General features: G+C 42.4%; 1 protein-coding gene across 13 annotated transcripts in view; it reads left to right on the forward strand.

Annotated features, from left to right (window-relative positions):
- The first annotated feature begins 1588 nt into the window (after window positions 1-1588).
- Window positions 1589-20372, forward strand: part of LDLRAD3 (low density lipoprotein receptor class A domain containing 3) — a 127964-nt gene continuing 109180 nt past the window's right edge. For all 13 annotated transcript variants that reach the window (XM_054066575.1, XM_054066574.1, XM_054066570.1 and 10 more), the window contains exon 1: window positions 1589-2093. In XM_054066575.1, the coding sequence (XP_053922550.1) occupies window positions 1667-2093 (427 nt within the window). In that variant the 5' untranslated portion in view covers window positions 1589-1666. The remainder of the gene's footprint in view (window positions 2094-20372) is intronic.

Here is a 20372-nt window from a genome sequence, read left to right on the forward strand (position 1 = left end):
TGATAAGCAAACTTGGTCAACCCCTTTCATCCCTCTTCCCCTTTATTTTCCCATGTTTTTCCTCACCAGTCCTCCTTTCCTCTCCCCTCCTTTGGTCTTTGCTCTAAACATTGTATAGTAAGTCTTACATGTTCCTCAAACGCTGTTCCCATTGCATTCCTTAATAAGACCTATACCATAGGCAACAGCCACTTTTAGTTTGCAAGGCATCTAGAAGACAGTTTTTTTGGTGACTTGTCTTGGCAGGCTTCACACCAGGTAACAGTCTAATGGTCTTCTTTGATGTGCTTAGGAGCAGCTGTTTTCCCTAATGAGGTTACTGAGGCTTCTCTGTCTGTATTTGCTCTCCCTGCATCTTTGTGTTTACAGCGATTAGACTTTTAATCATGTAACCCAACACCCACAAGGTAACACACTGGACCCTTTATCCTGTGCTGACTAAGAAACTGAGGTGAATAAAACGCTTTCACAGCCTGAGAGCTTCTCACTAAATCTCTCAGCAAATTAGAAGATCTTGCATTTTGAGGCACCCATCCACCTCGCTCTGCCCCTTAACCCTTGATCTACCCTGCATGTAGTTAAGGTGAGTTTGCTGGAGTCCACTGACCGGTGTGTTGGATCACGCTGGGTTCTCACATGGGAAGCCCAGGCAGGAAGGGCAGCAGTTGAAGATCAGCATCCTAGAAAGCAGAGGGAATTCCCACAGTCACATCCCTCAAGGGTCAGAAACCACTCCTTCATCTCAAATACCCTTCTAGAAACTAGTTCCCAAGCTGACTTCTACATGGGAATTAGCTAGCAAGGGTTAAAATACTATTAAAGAATTAACAGAAGTTAAATCTAGATATGCAAATAGAAGACTTACTTTAAATAGAAAATTAAATTGATGGTTCCAAATGATGTGAGCTTTCTCAAGCTCCTCTGGCTATATTAAACATGAATTGTAAGAATTCTGCTTGAAACAGTATTTTTGTGTTGATTGCTATGCACAGTTTTAGAAATAATTTGGCAGCTTTTTACTGTTATCAACTGGCTTTAATTCTTAGCTAAAATATCTTCTGCACTAAGCCTTCCTCTTCAGCTATTAAACATGTGCTGCAAGCTTTTTCGAGAGTTAAACTTTATTCTAAGCACATGCAGATCTACTTGTGTACTTGACACACACACTGGGGAATAACTTACAGCCAAAAGGTACCACTTAATGAATAGACAGCTATTTTCCCGTAAAAGCAGAATGGCTCAAACATTCCTGGTCATTATACACTGGAAAACAATGTTCCTTAAAACAAGACTTGCTCCTCCTCCCACTGAAGCCAAGCAGGACCAGGATTGAGCCTCTAGACTTAAAATGCAATTTAGGTTTCCCAAACGGTAGGTTTCAGAGCTTTACAAGGGTATTAAACTTCACGGGCTAGCTCTGATTGAATGGTTTTAGTGAAAATGCCTTATCTTCTACTTAGGGGACGAAGATGAGAGTAGCATGCGTCAGAGGATGGAAAGGGAGGCTTTTTAAGAGCAACAGATCTTTCTTTGTTGCAGAAGAGGCAGAACGAGCACTTATGCGTCTCATGAACGTACAGCCTACCTGCAGGGGTGCAGCTCCGACTCTTCCAGGTGTCTCTAAAGCCTGCTGCCACATGGCAACGGAGGGTTTGTTGTGGCGCTAATGCTCCCACAACCCGCCCTTAGGTGTCTGACGGGCAACCGATTTGAGGTAGATGAGGCGCTGTCAACTCGCCGGTGGTCGCAAGCGGAGCCAGGCCGAGCCGCCTGGCCGCAGCGGAGCAAGAGGCCGGGCCACCCCAAGCCGCGCCGCCGCTCTGCGAGCCCGGGCCGGCCCGACGGGCTACGAGCAACGCCCGGCTCCCCGAGGATCCCGCCGGGCACTCTCGGGGCGGGGCCGGACAGCCGGGCCCCCAGCCGCGGCCGCCCCCCGCGGCCGCCCCGCAGTGGCGGGGCGGGGCCGGCACCGCCCCCGGGCCCTCCCTGTGCCGCTGGCTCCGCGGGGGACGGGCTAGCCGAACAGCCCGAAGTTCGCGGAGAGGCCCGCGCCGCGGCCATGTGGCTGCTGTGGCTGCTGCTAGGCTCTGCGGGTGAGTGCGCCCGGGGCCGGGAGGACGCGGCGGAGGAGTCGCCGGGGCCTCCCCGCGAACCGGGCCGGGGTCGCTGCCGGCCTGGTCCCCGGCTCTTCTGCCTTCGCCCCTGGCCACTCTGCGCCTCCTGGGCAGGCGCGGCCCCTCCGTGCCCCGTGCTCGGGCCGGGCCGGGCCGGGCTCCCGGCAGGGTCAGCGGCGCCGAAGTGGGCAGGGGGCTCTGGCAGGGACGGGAGTCGTAGCCTCCGGCAGTTAGGAGCGTGGATGAGACGCGGCTCCACGGGCCCCTGTGTACCTCCCGAGGCCTCCCCGCGCCGCGCGGGCGGCGAGGCCGCGGGCCCTGCCTGGCTTCGCTTGCAGTTAAAGGGGGATACTTCTCGTTCATATTAATCTTTGTAGAAACTTTTTTTTTTCCCCCCCCCCGCCGCTGTTGCCATATGTCGGTCACCGTCGAGGAGCCGGTGATGTTCTGGGCAGCTTTGCCGCAGGTGTGAATTATTTCTGCGACGCGATCTTAGCGAGTGGATTTCCGTAAGGTGTGTGAGTAGCCTGGCTACAGCCTGCTGTTCTGTAACCGCGCCTTGGCGACGAGGTGATGACACGCAGTGGGTAAAAATCACATTATCGGATTCCATTTCCTTTTTTCTCTTTTCTTTCGAAGACTATTTGTTGTCATGAAGAACTGGGCAGTTTCACAGCTTCCACGATAAAAGTTTGAGTTTGGTGTAGACAGGTGTGAAGGAGGAGAAGTGTAAATAGGACTTGCACTGCTTTGAGATTACATAACTGCAAACTTCTGCTGCAACATTCATAAGCCTGGTGGAGGTTTGGGCATCTTTGCAAAACTATTTCAGTAGTTCCTGTTTTGGAAAGCTTCAGGCAAAGCTTAGATCTGTTGATCTCTATTGCGTTACCTTCCTTATTAGTTTCTTTTTCACTACAGTAATGTTGCCGAAATTTAACCTAATTGTTCATCGCAAGGTATATGGTTTTGTATGTTCACTGTGGTTTGCTTGTAATATCACGCTTGAATTAATTCAGAGGGTTCCATTCTACCAAGATAATAGATGAAGATTTCCCAGGCATCCACACGCCATGTTCCTGCTCCACCTTGGGTGGGGGCAGTGACCGAGGAGATCTGTTTCTTGTATGAAGTTAGTGCTTCAGCTTTTTGACTGCAAACTCCCATTCTTGCAAAACAGTTACCCTGCGTTTTTTTAACCAAAGCCTCTAGCTTACCTTGGGGAAGATTCAAAGACCTTTCTGAAACTTTTTTTTTAATGTTTGTTTTTTACTTTGAAGAATAAGCAGGGGTCTCTGGGGGTTTGTTTTTTAAATTTTGCTTTCTCTGTATATTTTGGCATCCCTGCACGTTTCCTATAGTGAGAATTAGTTTGTCTCTGCCTGGACTTCACTCTGTTTTAAATTTTGGTTCTGATAACTACTGACAATATTTCTTTTCCTGTTGAGTCTTTTGGGTACAGATGGGAAACCTTGAGACCCTGGGGATCAATATCAGTTTATATTTCAGAAAAATCAGAACACTGTGTAATATCTATGTCTAAAAAGTTCTGATAGTGGTAAGAAGTAACTGTTGAATTGGGTTGTGTCAGTGAAGATTTGCAAGGCAAAGTTTGATCTTTTTATTTGCATCTTTATTCTTAATATTATAGTTGGGTCAAATAATGCTTTTAGCCCTTATCTGCTTGGGAAAGTCTTATCGTGTTGTAGTATATAGTGTGAACTTCTGCCGGGTTGATTTAATTTCAGTCTGTAATTGCAGCTGATAGTTGAAGGCTGTTGATCTGAAGCTTTAACCTCTGTTCCCTGCACAGGAGTTCCCCTTTTCCCTTGCTTTCCTCTTCCAGTCCCCACCTTGCTTCAAGTCTCATCAAGCTCTCAGGCATCTGCACACACAAACATGCCCAGTCTCTTTCATCTCTCTATGCTCTTGCAAGTATAAGCAGATCATGCTCAGTTCTGATCTCTTACTGCTGCCCTGCATGCACCACAGTCTGTTCCCAGCACTTTATTTTGGCACAGAGTCAGCCCAGGACTTCCTAGATATAGGTTAGGTCCTGCAAGGATTCCAGTTACCAACTTAGACTGTAAGAATGTTATTGAATTTGATCATGTGTTGGCCTACACAGCACCAGGCTTGCTGTCCAGGGATGGAGTAGACTTGTCCCCAAGGGTCAGAGGGGTAATTACCAAGAAGATAGCAGGGCTCATGAATAGAGCTCTAAACCAGGTGTGAAAGGTGAAGGGCACAAAACCAGGCTAGATAGAAAAAAGCCTGGGAACGGCACTCCAGTGTGTGGGGAATGGTGTGCTAGCGAGCACCTTTGGTCTGCTGCCTCAGAGGAAGTGGGGTATGGCACTTCAAATGGCAGCATGGATTACTGATAGGTTAGAAAATTCATCCTGTGATCACTTAGGAACTGAGACTACTCCACTCAGGAGTCCGCCCAGCTGGACTGTGTCTACACCAATGCATGCGGCATGGTCAAGAAACAGGAGGAACTAGAAGTAATTGTAGGATAAGAAGACTAGGAGATAATTCCATCACAGAAATGTGGTGGGGTGACTTGCATAACTGCAAGTGCAAGCGCTGCTGTGGTTAGCTATACAGTCTTCAGGAGGGACAGGCGAGTAAGGAGAGGCAGTGGGGTGGGGTAGCCCTCCTTTAAGTTAGTGGTTTGATACCCTAGAGCTTAATGATGGTGATGATAGGGGTTGAGTGTTTATGGGTAAAAATCAGCAGAGCACCTAACAAGGCAGATATCATCGTGGGAGTCTGCTATAGACCACCCAGCTTGGAAGAAGAGGCTGACAAGTTACTCTAAAAGCAACTGGGAGAAGTCTTGCGATCACTATTCTTTGTCCTTGTGGGAGACTTCAACCTGCCAGAAAAGTATAATACAGCAGAGGGGAAACAGTCTAAGAGGTTCCTGGAGTGTGTAGGAGACAACTTCCTGACACATCTGGTGAGTGAGCCGACTAGGGAAGGTGCTCCACTGGACCTGTTGTTTGTGAACAGTGAAGGCCTTGTGGGAGATGTGATGGTTGACGGATGACTGGGGCACAGTTATCACAAGATGATAGAATTGACAGTTCTAGGAGAAGCAAGGTGGGGTCAGTAGAATGGCCACCTTGGACTTCCAGAGAGACTTTGGACTGTTCAGAAGGCTGATCAGTAAAATTCCATAGGAGAAATTCCTAAAGGGCAAAGGAGCCAGAGAGCTCCTGGTGGAGCAGGAGAAGGCCATCCGCATGTGCTGGAAAATGAGCCGTCAGGGAAGAAAACTAGCTTGGCTCAGCAGAGAGGTTTGGGTGGATCTCAGAAAAAAAGAGTAAAATATACAAGCTTTGGAAGAAGGGGCAAGCATCTCGGGAGGTCTACAGGGATGAAGTGAGATCATGTAGATAGAAAATCAGGAGGATTTAAGCCCAACTGGAACTTAAATTGGCCAATTCTGTGAAAGAGAATAAAAAATGTTTCTACAAATATATCAACCACAAACGCAGGGCTAAGAAGAATCTCCATCCTTTGGTGGACACGGGACCATTAGTGACAAAGGATGAGGATAAGGCTGAGGTACTTAATGCCTTCTTTGCCTCTGCCTTTAGTAGTAAGGTGAGGTGTTCTTAGGGTTCTCAGCCTCCTGAGCCAGAAGACAGGGAAGAGGGAGCAGAACAAAGCTCCTGTGATCCAAGAGGAAATGATTAAAGACTTGCTTGGCCTGTTAGACATTCACAAGTCTATGGGGCCAGATGGGATCCACCTGAAGGTATTAAGGGAGCTCACAAACCCCTTTTCCATCATCCACCAGCAGTCCTGGTTAACTGGGGAAGTTCCACTTGACTAGAAGCTGTCAGATGTTGCACCAATTTACAAGAAGGGCTGAGGGGGGATCCGGAAAACTTACAGACCTGTCAGTCTCACCTCGGTGCTGGGGAAGATCATGGAGCAGGTCATCTTGAGTGCCGTCGCACAGTATACACAAGACAAGCAGGTGATCAGGCCCAGTCAGCATGGGTTTATGAAAGGTAGGTCCTGCCAAACTAACCTGATCTCATTCTATGATTCACTTAAGGGATGAGGGAAACGCTGTGGGTGTAGTGTACTTGGACTTGAGTGAAGTCTTTGCCACCATTTCTCACAGTATTCTGCTTGAGAAGCTGACTTCCACTGGCCTGGACAGGCGCACCCTCTGCTGGGTAAAAAAACGGCTAGATGGCCAGGCCCAAAGAGTTGTGGTAAATGGAGTTAAATCCAGTTGGAGGCTGCTCACAAGTGGTGTTCCCCAGAGCTCAGTGCTGGGTCCAGTTCTGGTCAATATCTTTATCAATGACCTGGATGAGGGAATTGAATGTACCATTAGTAAGTTCATGGGTGACGCTAAGCTGGGAGGAAGTGTTGATCTGCTTGAGTGTAGAGAGACTCTATAGAGGGATCTGAACAGGCTGGATTGATGGTCTGTAGCCAACGGGATGAGGTTTAACAAGGTCAAGTGCCAAGTCCTGCAGTTGGGACCCAACAACCCTATGCAGCGCTATGGGCTTAGGGAAGAGTGGCTGTAATGCTGCCTGGGATAGAAGGACGTGGGAGTGTTGGTTGACAGCCAGCTGAATATGAGCCTAGGTGGCCAAGAAGGCCAACAGCATCTTGGCTTGTATCACGAATAGGGTGGTCAGCAGCACCAGAGAAGTGATTCTGCCCCTGTACTCAGTACTGATGAGGTCACACCTCGATTATTGTGTTTAGTTTTGGGCCCCTCACTACAAGAAAGACATTGAAGTGCTGGGCCATGTCTAGAGAAGGGCAATGAAACTGATGAAGAAGGGGCTGCCGAACAAGTCTTTTGAGGAACAGCTGAGGGAATTGGGGTCGCTTAGCCTGGAGAAGAGGAGGCTGAGGGGAGACCTTATCACTGTCTATAGCTGCCTGAAAGGAGGTTGCAGAAAAGTGGGTGTTGGTCTTTTCACCCAAGTGATAGGTGGTAGGATGAGAGGGAATGGCCTCAAGTTGCACCAGGGGAGGCTGAGATTGGACATGAGGAAAAACTTCTTCACTGAAGAGGTTATCAGGCACTGGAACAGGCTGCCCAGGAAGGTGGTTGAGTCACCATCCCTAGAGGTATTTGAAAGATGGGTAGGTGAAGTGCTTAGGGATATGGTTTAGTAGTGAACAGGTACGGTTTGGCTTGATTATTATCTCAAAGGTCTTTTCCAAAATAGGTATGATTCTATGAATTAAGTGAGTGTAGAAGAAGGTTTGTTATTTAGAAAATGGCACGTATGTTTATCTTCCTCCACAGTTTGTATTACTTAAATAATACAAGCTGAGCTACACGTAATGACAGTGAATTTAGGAAATGATTGCTTCAGACATTTCCAGCTATATTATAGCTGAATAAACCAATGAAATGTAACCAGTCCCTAAAAGAAAAATGAACTCTTTGTAATGCTGACTACGACTGTGCTGTATGTTCTAGAGATTTTTTTTTCTTCAAAGAAACCTAAGTCTACTGAATGCATTTTGAGCTTGGATTTATGTTATTTTTTCTTCAACCTGTGTATCGTCCATTAAGGAGAGAAATGATGTCAGGAATCACAATTATTCAGCTAAATGAGCTGCTTCTAAAAGTACAATTACAAAGTGAGTGGAAAAGGAGGATTACTTTTGTTTTACAGGTACAAACCTTCCTGTGTTGTGTTAAGTAGACCTTAAAAATGTCTGTCTTCAACTGGCTGGAGGGTTAGAAGGTAGTGGACAGCTTGAATTCCTTAGTATGGTCCGCAAGATGTCGCCGTTCAGTGTAGGACTTTTCTGATGCATAAGCCAAATATGTTATGTAGGTATTATACCTCTTAAATTTCTTTTATATTAAGAAGGGTTTTGTGTCTTGTTCCCTCCAGTCTTTTAGTCTTATACTGTTGGAATTGTGTCCCTGTTCCACAGGCAGCAGAAACACGCACGGTCACTCGTGCTTTCATTGCAGTTTGCAAAAGCTTGGAAAAACAGATCATACCCAAAATCAAACAGGGGTAAGAGCTACTTGAAGAGTGATGTTGTTAAGCATGTGTAACGTCTGCTAGCTTAAAACTTCTACGTGCTGCTGGGGAAATACCCAATTTCCTTGCATGGGTCTTAATTTGTACTGACATTCAGAAGTATTGCTGAAGACCTCAATGTACTGCATGGGAAGAGCACTCCTGAATGTTGTTCTATTCTACTGCTGCGTAAGTAGAAACTGAAAGAAAACCACTGTACTTTGGACACTCATGTCTATCCTGTGTGTACAGGAGATCTATTTTGTGTTTTTGATGCAATCCTCTTAAATCCTAGACTGGGTCTAATGCTCTATAACCAGCATTTGTCTCTTTCTGTACACAAGCCAGCTGTAGGCTTGTGTGGCATGTCAGTGTGTTAAGAGATGGACAAGGATTCTTGTAGTAGGTTTGGCAGGTCAGGAAACCTCCGACTTGGCAAAGTAACAGGACAAATAGGTAGTACACAGCAAGCAATGGATATTTGTTGAAGAGATGAGTCTCAGCTGCTCTCATCATGACCATTGGCAGAAGTACTTATCTTAGTGCCAAGCAGTACATCCATGCTGGGGAGAACATTTGGAATTTCTTGTGGGAGCCAGTGCCTACCGATAGGTTCTCTCAGATCGGTTTCTGGTTATTGAACATTTGATGTTTGAGGCAGTTGTCAGACTTCACTCTTGCAAGTATGTTTTTGATGCAGGGACTGAAGTAAGCAGATGATGATTTTTGAGTTTCATCTAAACTTCAGATATTTTGAATAATTTCAGGGAAAGGGACAGATCCTTGCCTAGACTTCCATAATTTCCTGTTTCTCCTTGGGTGTGGGGAGTTGCAGGGCCAGGGCCCAGGAGCTTCCAGCTGTCCCATCCCACTTAGAATAGCTGCTGCTATAGTAGCCTGCAGTTGCCGAGGGCTGTGAGGGTGAAAGCGTGATCGCAATGTTTTAGTCACATGTTGTGATGAGGTGGAGACTGTTCAGTATAAAATAGGTAGTAAAAGTGCACTTTTAGTACTAATGTGAAGTAAGATATTACAAGCTTATGAGTCAGTCTGCAGTGCCTGATACACTGAGAGCCTAGCAAGCTTCATACTACTTTGGATGAATAAAATTTCTGGTAATACTATAGTATGTTTATTGTGACAAGAGTAACCTGCACCATACTTGTATGGTGGTTATCTACCAGATGAGGAATAAAATTTGCTCTAAATCTGGTAGATTGTAACAGGGAAGTGACTGTTTGTTTGGCACCAAGGATTAAATGAGCTGAGGTTCAAGCATCTCCATGTTTCAGGACAGTAGTGTAGGAAGGCCTAGTACAAAATTAGTTTATCACCAGGGGACAGATTTTGTGGGACTTTTTTTTTTTTCCTCCTTAATTTTATTTTATTTTTCCAAACTGGTAAATCTCAGAATAGTTTCTGTGATATACTTTGTCCTGTAGTTGCTCTCTCTGTCTGTGTAAGCAGAAATGCAGTAATGGAGCAGGTCTGGAAAATCTGTAGTGAGAGCTGCTGTGCTGATAGCAGTGCTCTGTGTTTTAGTACCTTGTCCGTTGTGGGAGCTAATGATGAGTTTTATGAATTAGTGGGAAGCGTTGTATGTTGCCACTGTTCAATTGTCCTACCTGCTGCAAAGTGAAGTTGTGGATGTCCTACCTTGGGTAGAAGGTACTTTGTGACAAGTATTTAAACTGGCATTTTGGAGGTTTGAATTTGGAAACAGTTTCATTATCAGCAGGTAGGTTTTGAAGATGAGTAGGGAGAAAGATCTTATGTCTCAATAGTTGTTCTTTGGTGGGTCTTTTCAAGTCTTAAAGCAAACGACTCTGGCAAGGTCTTGTAACAGGATATGCTGAGATGCAGAATGGAATATTTCAAATGAAACCAGTTTTAATTATGTATCTTAAGGTATGTCAGAAGTGAAACATTGAATGGCAGCCTGCCCTTTGCCTGAAACCTAAGTATGTAGTGGCTGGAGGTTATAGTATAATCAGCCATTAGCATAACCAGTTTATTAAACTTACTGCTGAAGAATTTTTGAGGGGCAGCTCATGTATGTTTAAAAACCCCAACAACGAAGATAAATACTTAAGCAAATAGCTTAATAAATAAAAAAAAATTAGTAAACGCCTCTCCAGAAAGCATTTCACTAAACTAGTGTCTCTGATAATGAAAATTCTGACTCATGATCAGTGGAGGTTTGCATTTGCCATGAAGTGAGTGTGTATCCAGATACTTGCTTATTTGACATGTATAAACTTGTTAAACTGCAGTAACTTAATGATGTGTTTGAGTGATTTTTTTTTTTTTTCCATGCAGCCTCTTTTACTAGTAAAACTGTCAGATCAAAAGGCAGTTGAAGGCAACCTTATATTGCCTGCAGTGTTGGCTGTTGGGACAGAAAAGCCTTTGTAAGGAAGAAGATGGTGTAATGCTAATTGATTTGGGGATTAATTAACCTAATTAATTTAGCTGCAGTTTAGGAATATGGCCTCTTTGACAGTCTGAGAGAAATAATAGGTAGTTCTTGTTAGTGTGAGAAAGGTGTTGAAGGACTGGGGAATCGTGTGATTGGCTAATCAAAAGGGCCCTGCTGAACAAAATCAAAATGCAAGCAATTTGTGGGAGGGTAGCTGGTGAGAACTTTCTCCTCTGTAAACCTTAAGCCTTCTTCCTGCTGTGGCCAGGACATTTGTGAACTTGGGCACAATTGAAACATGTCAAGCAAAGCTGCTTTGTACGTGTAAGTAAACAGTTGTGTAAGTTGCTGTGTCGCAGTGAACAGGGAGCTGAGGTAATGAGCAGAAAGTGATGTAGCTGTGAAACTTGGCTAAAATGATCTATGTACTATAAGAATGAGCTTTTAACCCACTGTGTAGGATCAGTTAGGATAGGGGCTGATGAACTCATAGCGGATCTGGGATGTCCTCATAGCCTGGAGGTTTCAGTTTTAAAATGCATTTAGTTTCTCTCAGACCATCTGTGAGGTTTAACTTAATAAAGGCTGAGAAGCATATAAATTGAATCTGGTTGAAGTGTGCTGTGGTGTTATAAAATAATTTGTTTTAATAAGGCCCAAAATACAATTTTTCACTTTTTAGGTCTATATTTTGTGTTGGTCTTTTTTTTTTCTTTAGTAGAGATCCTGATTTGTTTTTTTCTTTTAAATTAAAGGAAAATCCCTAAGTGCCGCACCTTGTTACGAGTCTTTGGTGTCAAGATGTTACCTTTTATCTGCTTACACAGATTATTATTCCACATGACTCCTAGGGAACGTGAATGAGGGAGATTCCTGGTTTGGCATTCTTCTATTGAGTGTTTTAGATGGAAGCCAGTTCCATCAGATGAGGTAGCCTGTGTTAGTCTGTTTTGAAACAGTTGGATTTAGATGAGAATTTAAATTTTAAGTAACATTTTCCTGTAGGGATTTATCTCTGGTTTTGATACAATGCCATAATACTACTGCAGCAAGTAGGTTGCGGTCCTGTTAAAGGTTCATGTGAATTTTAGCTATTAAGTATCACTTCATGTTCAGGTTCGTCTATTCCTTGGAGTTCTTTGTTTTGCTTTATATATTTTGCACAAATTTATCACTTTAGTTGTTAACAACTCAGATGGTGCTTATAGCTCCAGACAGAACATGGTTGCCCACCAAGTCTTTGTCAGATGTAGACTTGTAGTCTGGTGGGCAAAGCTGTTCATGGTCTTAGTGCTGTAGGGTATACTCCAGGTTGTCTTACTGAACAACAGTATGACTTTGGGCAAGATCTATTTCTTTCCCCACTGTACTTGCTTCCCTTTTACCTGTTTAATCAGATTATTTTGGACACCAATTCTTTCTTCCCATCTTTCTTTTATTCTATTAGCGCTACCATAATTTTAGTTAAAAATTGCTCTTTGCCTTGAAGAAACCCTTCTTACTGGTTGGGGTTGGATGCAAGGTAGGTAGATTTTCCTTGATATGATAATTTTTTTCTCAAATATTCGTATTTTTCATTTATCTTTTTTTTTGTTATTGTTACAGTAAAGTCATTAACAGTCTTCAAGCAGAGGATTTTTAGGTTTAGAAAAATGTGAAACATTATACAGACACACAAATTGATATAATTATGAGAATCCGTGTATTTGGCAAGTTGCACTTTCCCCCCTCTTTTCCCCTCCCTATCTTGACAAATTCAAACTTTTTTTTTTTTTTGCCTGTATCCTTGTTCTCTTGTTCTGAAGCTGCATGCTGATGACTTACTCTCTTACTCTTCACTTAATTCTTTCCATGCCTGGTTTGGTTTGGTCCTTTGTGCCTCATGACCTCACCTGAAACTGCACCCATTGGTGCATAGTTCTAGCCATGGATTTCCTCATCATGCCTTTGACTCTGTACTTACAAAAGAAAGAAGCTGGCATCTATGCTTATTATACCTATGCCTGCACGCTAGGTTTGTATGCTTCTGTGGGCCAAATTTGCAGCTAGGAATTGTCATCTTTCCCTTGCCTCTGTCTGTCACAAGTGCTCTGCACAACTCTCATCTTTCTTTGGCTGCAGTGTAGTGTCACTGTTCATAGCACTGTTCTGTAGTGAGAGTGCCTTTCCTGTACTTTGTGGTCCTCTTTATCATTCTTCTTGATTTGGATATTTCATTCAATGGAATACAAAGTCACTGATATTGGAAACTTTGATGCATAGGATAATCTTATACTGCTGGACTTGTTATACCACCCATTCTCCCTATGCATTGCTTAGCTGTGTTGTCTTAATGTCCAGGTTTGGGCTATGTTGCACTGCTGCTGTAGCTGAGTTTGGAAAGCGGTGTTTGGTTTGTATAAAAAACCATGTAGGTTTTTTATACAATTTTACAAGTGAATTGTGCATCTTTTGTGCCTAGGTGTGCATATATAAATGGCTAGATAATTTGTGGACACTGTTAGGAAGGCTGATATAAAATACGCTACAGCTGTTCCTTGTGCTGTTAAATATGTAGAGTAGCTATACTTTTCTTCACCTGTCAAAGAACATCAGTTCTTCAGGAACAGATAAATTGATAGAGTCAAGCAGTAATGTCTTCCAAAGGAAACACATTGCAGTCAATGAACTTTAAAGGTGCAAAATAACTCCTCTAACTTGCTAACCAGTGTCCTATCAATAGCACAAGTTGCTTTTGTGGGTAGGACCAAGATTACACAATCTTAAAAGCTGACTAGAATGGCACACTACTAAAATGAATAAATGGTCTAACTGGAACCTGAAGTGCATGTATTTTGTCTTGAGGAGAATGTCTGTCTACCAGAAGAGTTTGGGGCTCTGATGCTCATCTTGGATAGTGACCTGGGGATGGGGGACTAAATCTTCCATGATCTGAACAACAGTAAGAAACATGTCTCAACAAGGACTTGGCATCAAGTAAAACAATCTACACGTTTGCTTCTTCGGGTAACTACGGAGACACAATACAGATGTGGAGATTAAGATCTGCTCAGGCTGGCAGCATGCAAACTGCACTTGTGAAATCCTGCTGTCTGGAAGAACTGTACTTACTGTACAGTTTTAAGAATAAGTCATTAAACTAAGTAGGCACAATTCAAAATCGGCTACAAGCAACAGCTGTGTGGTGATTGCTGTCTATTCAAACTCAAAAAAAGCTTTTCTTTTTTTTTTCTTCTAAGACAAGATTTTGAAGGATGGAAAGAGGGTGGAGAAAAAAATTCATGTGGGTAATATTAGTCACATCTCTTAATAAAGCACTGGCTGAAATTCACATACCTGGTTGTGAGTGAAATAAAAGCCTGTATGGAGTTACAGGTAGATTTAAAAAAAAAAAAAAAAACAAACCCAAATAAACACAACAAAAAACCCCAAACAAACCCCACCCAAAACCCAAACAGCCCCCCCAAACAAAGCAAAAAAAAAAAAACCAAAACCCAAACCTCAAAACCAACCAATCAAAAAAAAAACCCAAACAGTGTAAACTTGTAAATGTACAGAACATTCACTTTACCATGTAACGAAGGTTCTGCTTGTTAAACTTTCCTTTTATCAAGTTCTTTTGGAATTCTGTTTGACATTCTTTTAAGACGTTTTTGTTTGCTTGCCCTTTCTTAAAAGGTGAGATCCAACCCCCCCCCCCCCCACCTCCTGGGACTGATAACAGCATCACCATTTTTTGGAAGCATTTTTTCATTGGAACCTTTCTCTTCCAAAAAAGCCCAGGGTAGTTTCAGTGATCTATTTTCATACTTGACTTATATGTCTGTTCAGGGTAAGAGAGCAATAGCCATTTCTCTTCCTCCTTTCAGTTTTCATAAAATGTAGAAACAAAATGTTTTACACCATAATTTCCTACTTATGCTGCGACTTCAAGTGATTTTCATTTTGAAATGCCTGTTGTTTTCAACAACTGAGATATTAGTAGACATTTCACGGGGTACTCCTGATTCAGAGTTCCTGGATGTAGGCTCTTTTGAGGTAACATGTGAAAGTGTTTTGTCTATTACTTACATCAACAGAGTCCACCTAAAAGTAATAAGTACTTGATGACACTGGTTTGTACAGTTATAGCTTTTTATTAGTCTCACTTTTCAAATATAGTCTAGAAAGATTTTGCCTTTCTTATGCAAAACTATGCCTATTAGCTACAGCAGAAATGCCCAGTGCCTCTTCATGCAGCAGCTGTGATAGCTAGCTTTCAGGCTTTCAATGTCATAGGCTTTCTACTTACTAATGGCTTCTGTGTGAGTTAGACTTTATCTAATCAGATTGAGTATCCTTAAAATTTCTAATGGAATCCTTGAAAAACTGCCAATGGACAATATAGGTTTTCTGATGAATTGTTTTAATGGAGCTCTGCCTTGATATTTGGTCAAGTCTTCAGGGCAGCCTCAGGTGGCTTACTTTGCAATTATATTATCCTTGTGTTATCTGTAGATAAATTCCACCTTATTGGAGCTTGATGACTAGTTAGCTGACTCAAATGAAATCTGAAAATACAAAAAGCAGTTCTGATCACTGGCAGGATATTGCCCTAACTGAGGTTGAATCAGAGTTGCTGGCATGCTGACTACAGTTGCCCCTTCTAAGTCATCTCATGGGAAAACTGTGTTCAGCATGTAAAGCACTAGCTTAGCTAGTTTTTCTCTGTGGTATTTGCTCATCAGCAGTTGCAAAATTAGGCAACCCACTTTCCCATTTAAGAAGTGATCGGTGTAACTTCCTTTGGGTCTATACCGAAAAGATCTGTGTAAGGCCTGTCAGATCCTGTTAAAATTGAACCTGCATGATGTAAACTTCTAAAATATGTGGCGATTCTCTCTGTTTTGGATGGGGCGCATGTCTCATACGAGATATCTCAAAGGGGCAGAGACTTTTGCACACTTACCACTTATGCCTTGAAGGTGTGATGAGTTGGCTGTTTGCAAACACGGTTTTCAAGCTACCTTGCACATCCCAATAAGAAAACTAACTTGGATAAATGTAGTAAATATCCCAGTGTTGCTTACTTGAATTAGGAAAGACTGTTGGCATATTGTTTTGGAAAAAATGTGGTATCAAAATGCTGTAGTAAATGTTCTGGTTAGAGAATAGTTTGAGTGAGCTCAACTGTCAAAATCAAGCCCTAGGTGTAAGCAACTGTACCAAGAGCTAGTCATTGCAGGTTTCCAGGGCAAAGTCATCTCCAGTACCTTGGAATGTACAGATTCATAATCTGTTTTTAAACAAGCCTCCTGAATTATCCCCTTCTCCTCCTACAAATCATGCCCCAGCATTAAATGAAAGTAAGTGATAGGTACACATGCGTGCAAGAGGAAAACAAAAATTGGGTTCTTATTGAGCCCTTGTGAGTGTAAATAGGAGGACAGTTAGTTTCTGTGTCTAAAAGAATAGGTCCAGGGAATCACTTATCTCTATAGAGTTTGGGAAGTTGGAGTTTCATCTGTCATATTTTAGTCAGAATCCCTGGACTGGGTATTACCTGCATACCTGCCCAGAGATTTTTGGCTATGGCTTTGTCTGTTTACAGTCGAGGAGTAAATTATTCAAGATAACCCTGTGGGCTTTAATATTAATACTCTGTAATTTTTATGATGCTTCTTAAACCAATTCATATATTTGGAAAACTACTGTTCAGCATATATCTTCAGGTAACCATCTCCTCAGCAACTGAGCAGCATCTGATGCTTGCGGCACCCCCGTAGGAGAGGAGAGAGCATTAGTAATGATTAACAAATAAGGAAAACTGAAGCCAAGGAAAGCAGAGTAGTATGATCATATAAGACATCTGCAGCAGAACTGAACCCTCTCTCCAGTCTTCTGAATTCCACCCAGAATCCTGTGCTTTCCTGAAAGGGATGTTGTCTGCGAGGCTGGACTATGTAGCAAGTACTGATATTAATCTTTCTCCCGAAGCTTACATTGCCCACATTCCTGGCTGGGAGTGGACTAGGAGTCGGCATACTAACGTTAGACCATTGTGGTGTTTTACACAGCATCGTGGTGTTTAACACCAGTTGGATGACATATGGCTACTAATTCTTAAAGCTGGATCTGTGTCTGCCTTAACTTGGGCATCTGCTATCGAGGGTGAAAGCTCTAGGAGTGTGACAGACTTCCGTTTAAGTGCATCTAGACAGTGCATAGGGCTGTCTGCTTGGTAAGCTTGATGAAGAATTGGGAAGGAGCAGCATAGGTTACACAATATGCTCATGTCGTCCTATGTCTGTTTTTTAATAGTATAAATAGATAATGGCATCAGTAGAAGCGATGGTAGGAGTGAAGTAGGGTAGGAGTAGACTGAGAGCTCTTTTCTATATTGCTTTTATGTGTTAATGATAGGAAATGTGCCTGTGTGATACTACTGACAGCATTGAGTGGCTGGCAAGAGTGTCTCAAATCCAAGACTGGAATCCTTGGCTTTCTACTGAGCTTGTAGTTGAATTTATTTGTGTTGGGAAAAAGAGTTGGCTGACTTGAAGACATACTACGCATAGGCTTAAAGTATCTTGAAATTGTAGAACCTGAAGACTTTCTTTGCTTTCTGAAGGGTGAGTTCTGCCACTTGAACTGCTGTGCCTCTCTAAAGTGGGAATATTTTACACATGGATAGAGGGGAACACAAATTAAGGTGATGTGTGATCATTTACAAATAGAACTAAGATAAGGTCCTATGCAGATGGCAAACAATACTCCTGCTTTGTGCCTTACTTAAAATGGAGCCACCACTTACCCACCTCAGTTTCTTTAGTTTCATAAATGCTGGTAAGTGCTCAGTTCCCCCAGGTGTCATCAATAATTCATTATCACTTAATTGCTGGAGCTAATTGCAGATTGATTAGGTTAAGTAGGACTTTAGGAAATGGTACATTTTCCCTGTCAGTTCCACTTCACTGCTTTTTGCCAGCGTGTTATGGGGGAGTTGTCCATGTGCATTTTCACACTTCTTCCATGGATGCTTTGCCTGTGGAAGAGCTTACAAAATGAATGGGGCAAACAGTATCGGATGAGGTTGTGGATGTTTTTGCATCAGCAGCATGTCCAAGAAAGGCTGAACTGTAGACAGGCTGGAGTTAGAGCCCTGTGTGTGTAACACAGTTACTGTGTGTCACTTTGGTTTGTCTTGCTTGTTCAGATAGAGAGGCTTATTCTGGACTGCAGTCTTCTTGTTGATGCTCACGGTGCTTTAAGGTTTGCTGCTTTTGTCTGATGCTATTTATTAGCTTGGCTGAGAAGGCTGTTTCAGCTGTCCCTCTTATATCCCTACTTTGAATTGTGTGTGAACTGTTGCTGATGGTTTTCCATCATAACGAGTTATGGTTTGGAGTGGATGACAGTCAAAAGTTATATTTGGTTTCCTTTATGTGAGGAATGTGTTTCTAATCGTACTATTAGAGGTGAGGATTTGGAATTATGCAGGTTCTCTTTCCAGTGTTTCCTGACTGCAAGAGGGCAAGTGCCTCCAGTCTCGTGGGTGGAGTATGGCAGATTTCTTTTCTGGCAGCAGTTTGGACACTAGAGAGGGAAACTTGAAAATACATGTTCTGGAAAATATGTGGAAGAAGGAGGTTATTTGGTGCTAGAGTCCTGGCCGAGTTCTAGCATTTTATTTTGGTTTTTGTATCTTAGTTTTCCCTCTATACTCTCATCTAGTTCACAGACTATGAGTCAGTGTACGTGGTCAAAAGTAATATTATTTTCATGTTAACTTCCTGAATTGGAAATATCCATATACATAACTTGCAGCAAAGCGATGAGTGCGCAAATCTATCCTTTCTACGTTATGGACTATATTGTGTCTGAATACGTGAAAATTAATTGCATAGGATGATAGGAAAATGAGAAAGACCTACAGTATTCACACTCGGCCTTTTTGTAGAGATTAAAAATTTAACTTAAATGAATTGTTTTATAAATAGAGCTTCACAACTTTTCCCTTTTTAAAGGGACAAACCTTCGAACAAAAGAGAAGCCCTGTTGCTTAAGTAGAAAGCAAAGACAGTTGAAGAGAAGTGTGTTCAATATAGTGGATAACTATACAGTTAATTTCTCCTGCAGCCACTCTGGTTACATTAACAGTTAAATTATTAATGAAGTATTGCTGAAGGAAACCACTCCTGACTGTTGGCTGCCAGGGTCATAGGAGTCTCATTCCACATGAAGCAGAGTGAGATGCAAACAGGCTTTCTTCCAGACTTGAAGTGGAGAACATGGCTGAGTTGTCCGTGTCTTACAAAAAACTGTTTTTCTAGTTCTTGAATGTAAGGAATTTACTTTTACAGTACAATGAATGATGAGCATCCTTTTACATACTGGCAAACTGGAATCTGGTCTATCTGGAATGAATTGGTAGGGGAGGTGTTTGCATGGGTGTCTGAAAACAGAACAGCCTTAAGTATTGTATAATGTATGAGGTCACAGGTTATCCGGTGATACCACCCGTTTCTTATGATGGTGTCCTAGACAGTATCGCTTTTTGTCTTTTGCTAATGTGTAATGTCTCCTGTGAACAGAACAGTATAGCTGTTCTGCTAAATTGTTGTTACAGGTGTTACTAAGCGTTAGTGTTGATCAAGAAGAAAACACCCTTTTTTGGAAGCATCTTAAAGGATAGTGACATTGTTTTGTTTGCAATAAAAACACAATTAAAAAAAGGTCCCAAATTCATCGTCTGTATGATCTGAGTGCAGGATTCTTCTTGTTGGCCAAATATTTTGCATTTGTAAGAGTGGTTTTTGTATTAAAGTATTGATTTCCAAATAATTCAGTAACTTGCCACTATTGGGAAGTATAAATGAAGGGAAAACTTAGGGAAGATAGTTGTGTTGAATGAAAGCTCCTTCCTACTTCTTTAGTAGGAGGAAAGTCTTTGCACTTTTTTTTTTTTTTTTTTTTTGCATTTGCTTTGCATCGTTTGATGTATGTGATCTCTTTCTGAAGTGTTTAATTTTCCAAAGTTATAGCCAGGTCCAATACCTCAAAGAGCTTTGTGCCTCAGCTGTGAGGCCTGTTTCTCAGATCTTGATGGAGTGGGTTCAGAGAAGAAAGAAGACCTCAGTATATGAATGATCACAGTTTACTGGGCTTTCTGACGGGGAAGGTAAAAGCTGTGACTTTGCAACTCTTCAACAGAATATCTGAACAGAAAAGTAGAAATTACTGGAGTAGCTGGGAATCAGAATTAAAGAAATGAATCAATGGAGAAACTTGGGTTTTTATTGCTCCCAAGTGTTTTAAATTCAGGTTTCCCCAGGAGAAAAATGAGTTTTGAATGTTCAGCAAGATTTCCATTCTCTTAAATATGAGTCTGTTTGTTTAAAGTATGTGTGGCAGCAGCTCTGGTGCTGGCATACTGAAAAACTTGGGAAGTCTGCTTAGGTACTTTGTTAGAAAATCTAAAGCCAAATGAACAGTATGAGCTGCAAGTAGGTTGAGACATTGTTCTGTCAAGTAAGAATTAGAGTTATGGTTACAGCAGTGATGCTCAGACATGAGGGCTCATGGAAATGCAAAGGCTGGAGAGTGCTTTGCTTGGTTGCGGTTATTGCGTGCTACTGTTAAGTGGAGTAGAAGAAACGTTGGTCTAGTGCCTGCGTATGTTACACTAGTGGCCTGTTTTGGTGGCAATGGCTGTCAGTCTAGCACTATATATTACCTACGAGGGTATCCTTGAAAATAGCCATTATGTACAGTATTCATTGTCTTCTGAACTTATGTGTGGGAACAACAGAAAGGAAGGTGCAA

Source organism: Cuculus canorus, chromosome 5 (assembly GCF_017976375.1).
Source record: "Cuculus canorus isolate bCucCan1 chromosome 5, bCucCan1.pri, whole genome shotgun sequence".
Lineage (NCBI taxonomy): Eukaryota > Metazoa > Chordata > Aves > Cuculiformes > Cuculidae > Cuculus > Cuculus canorus.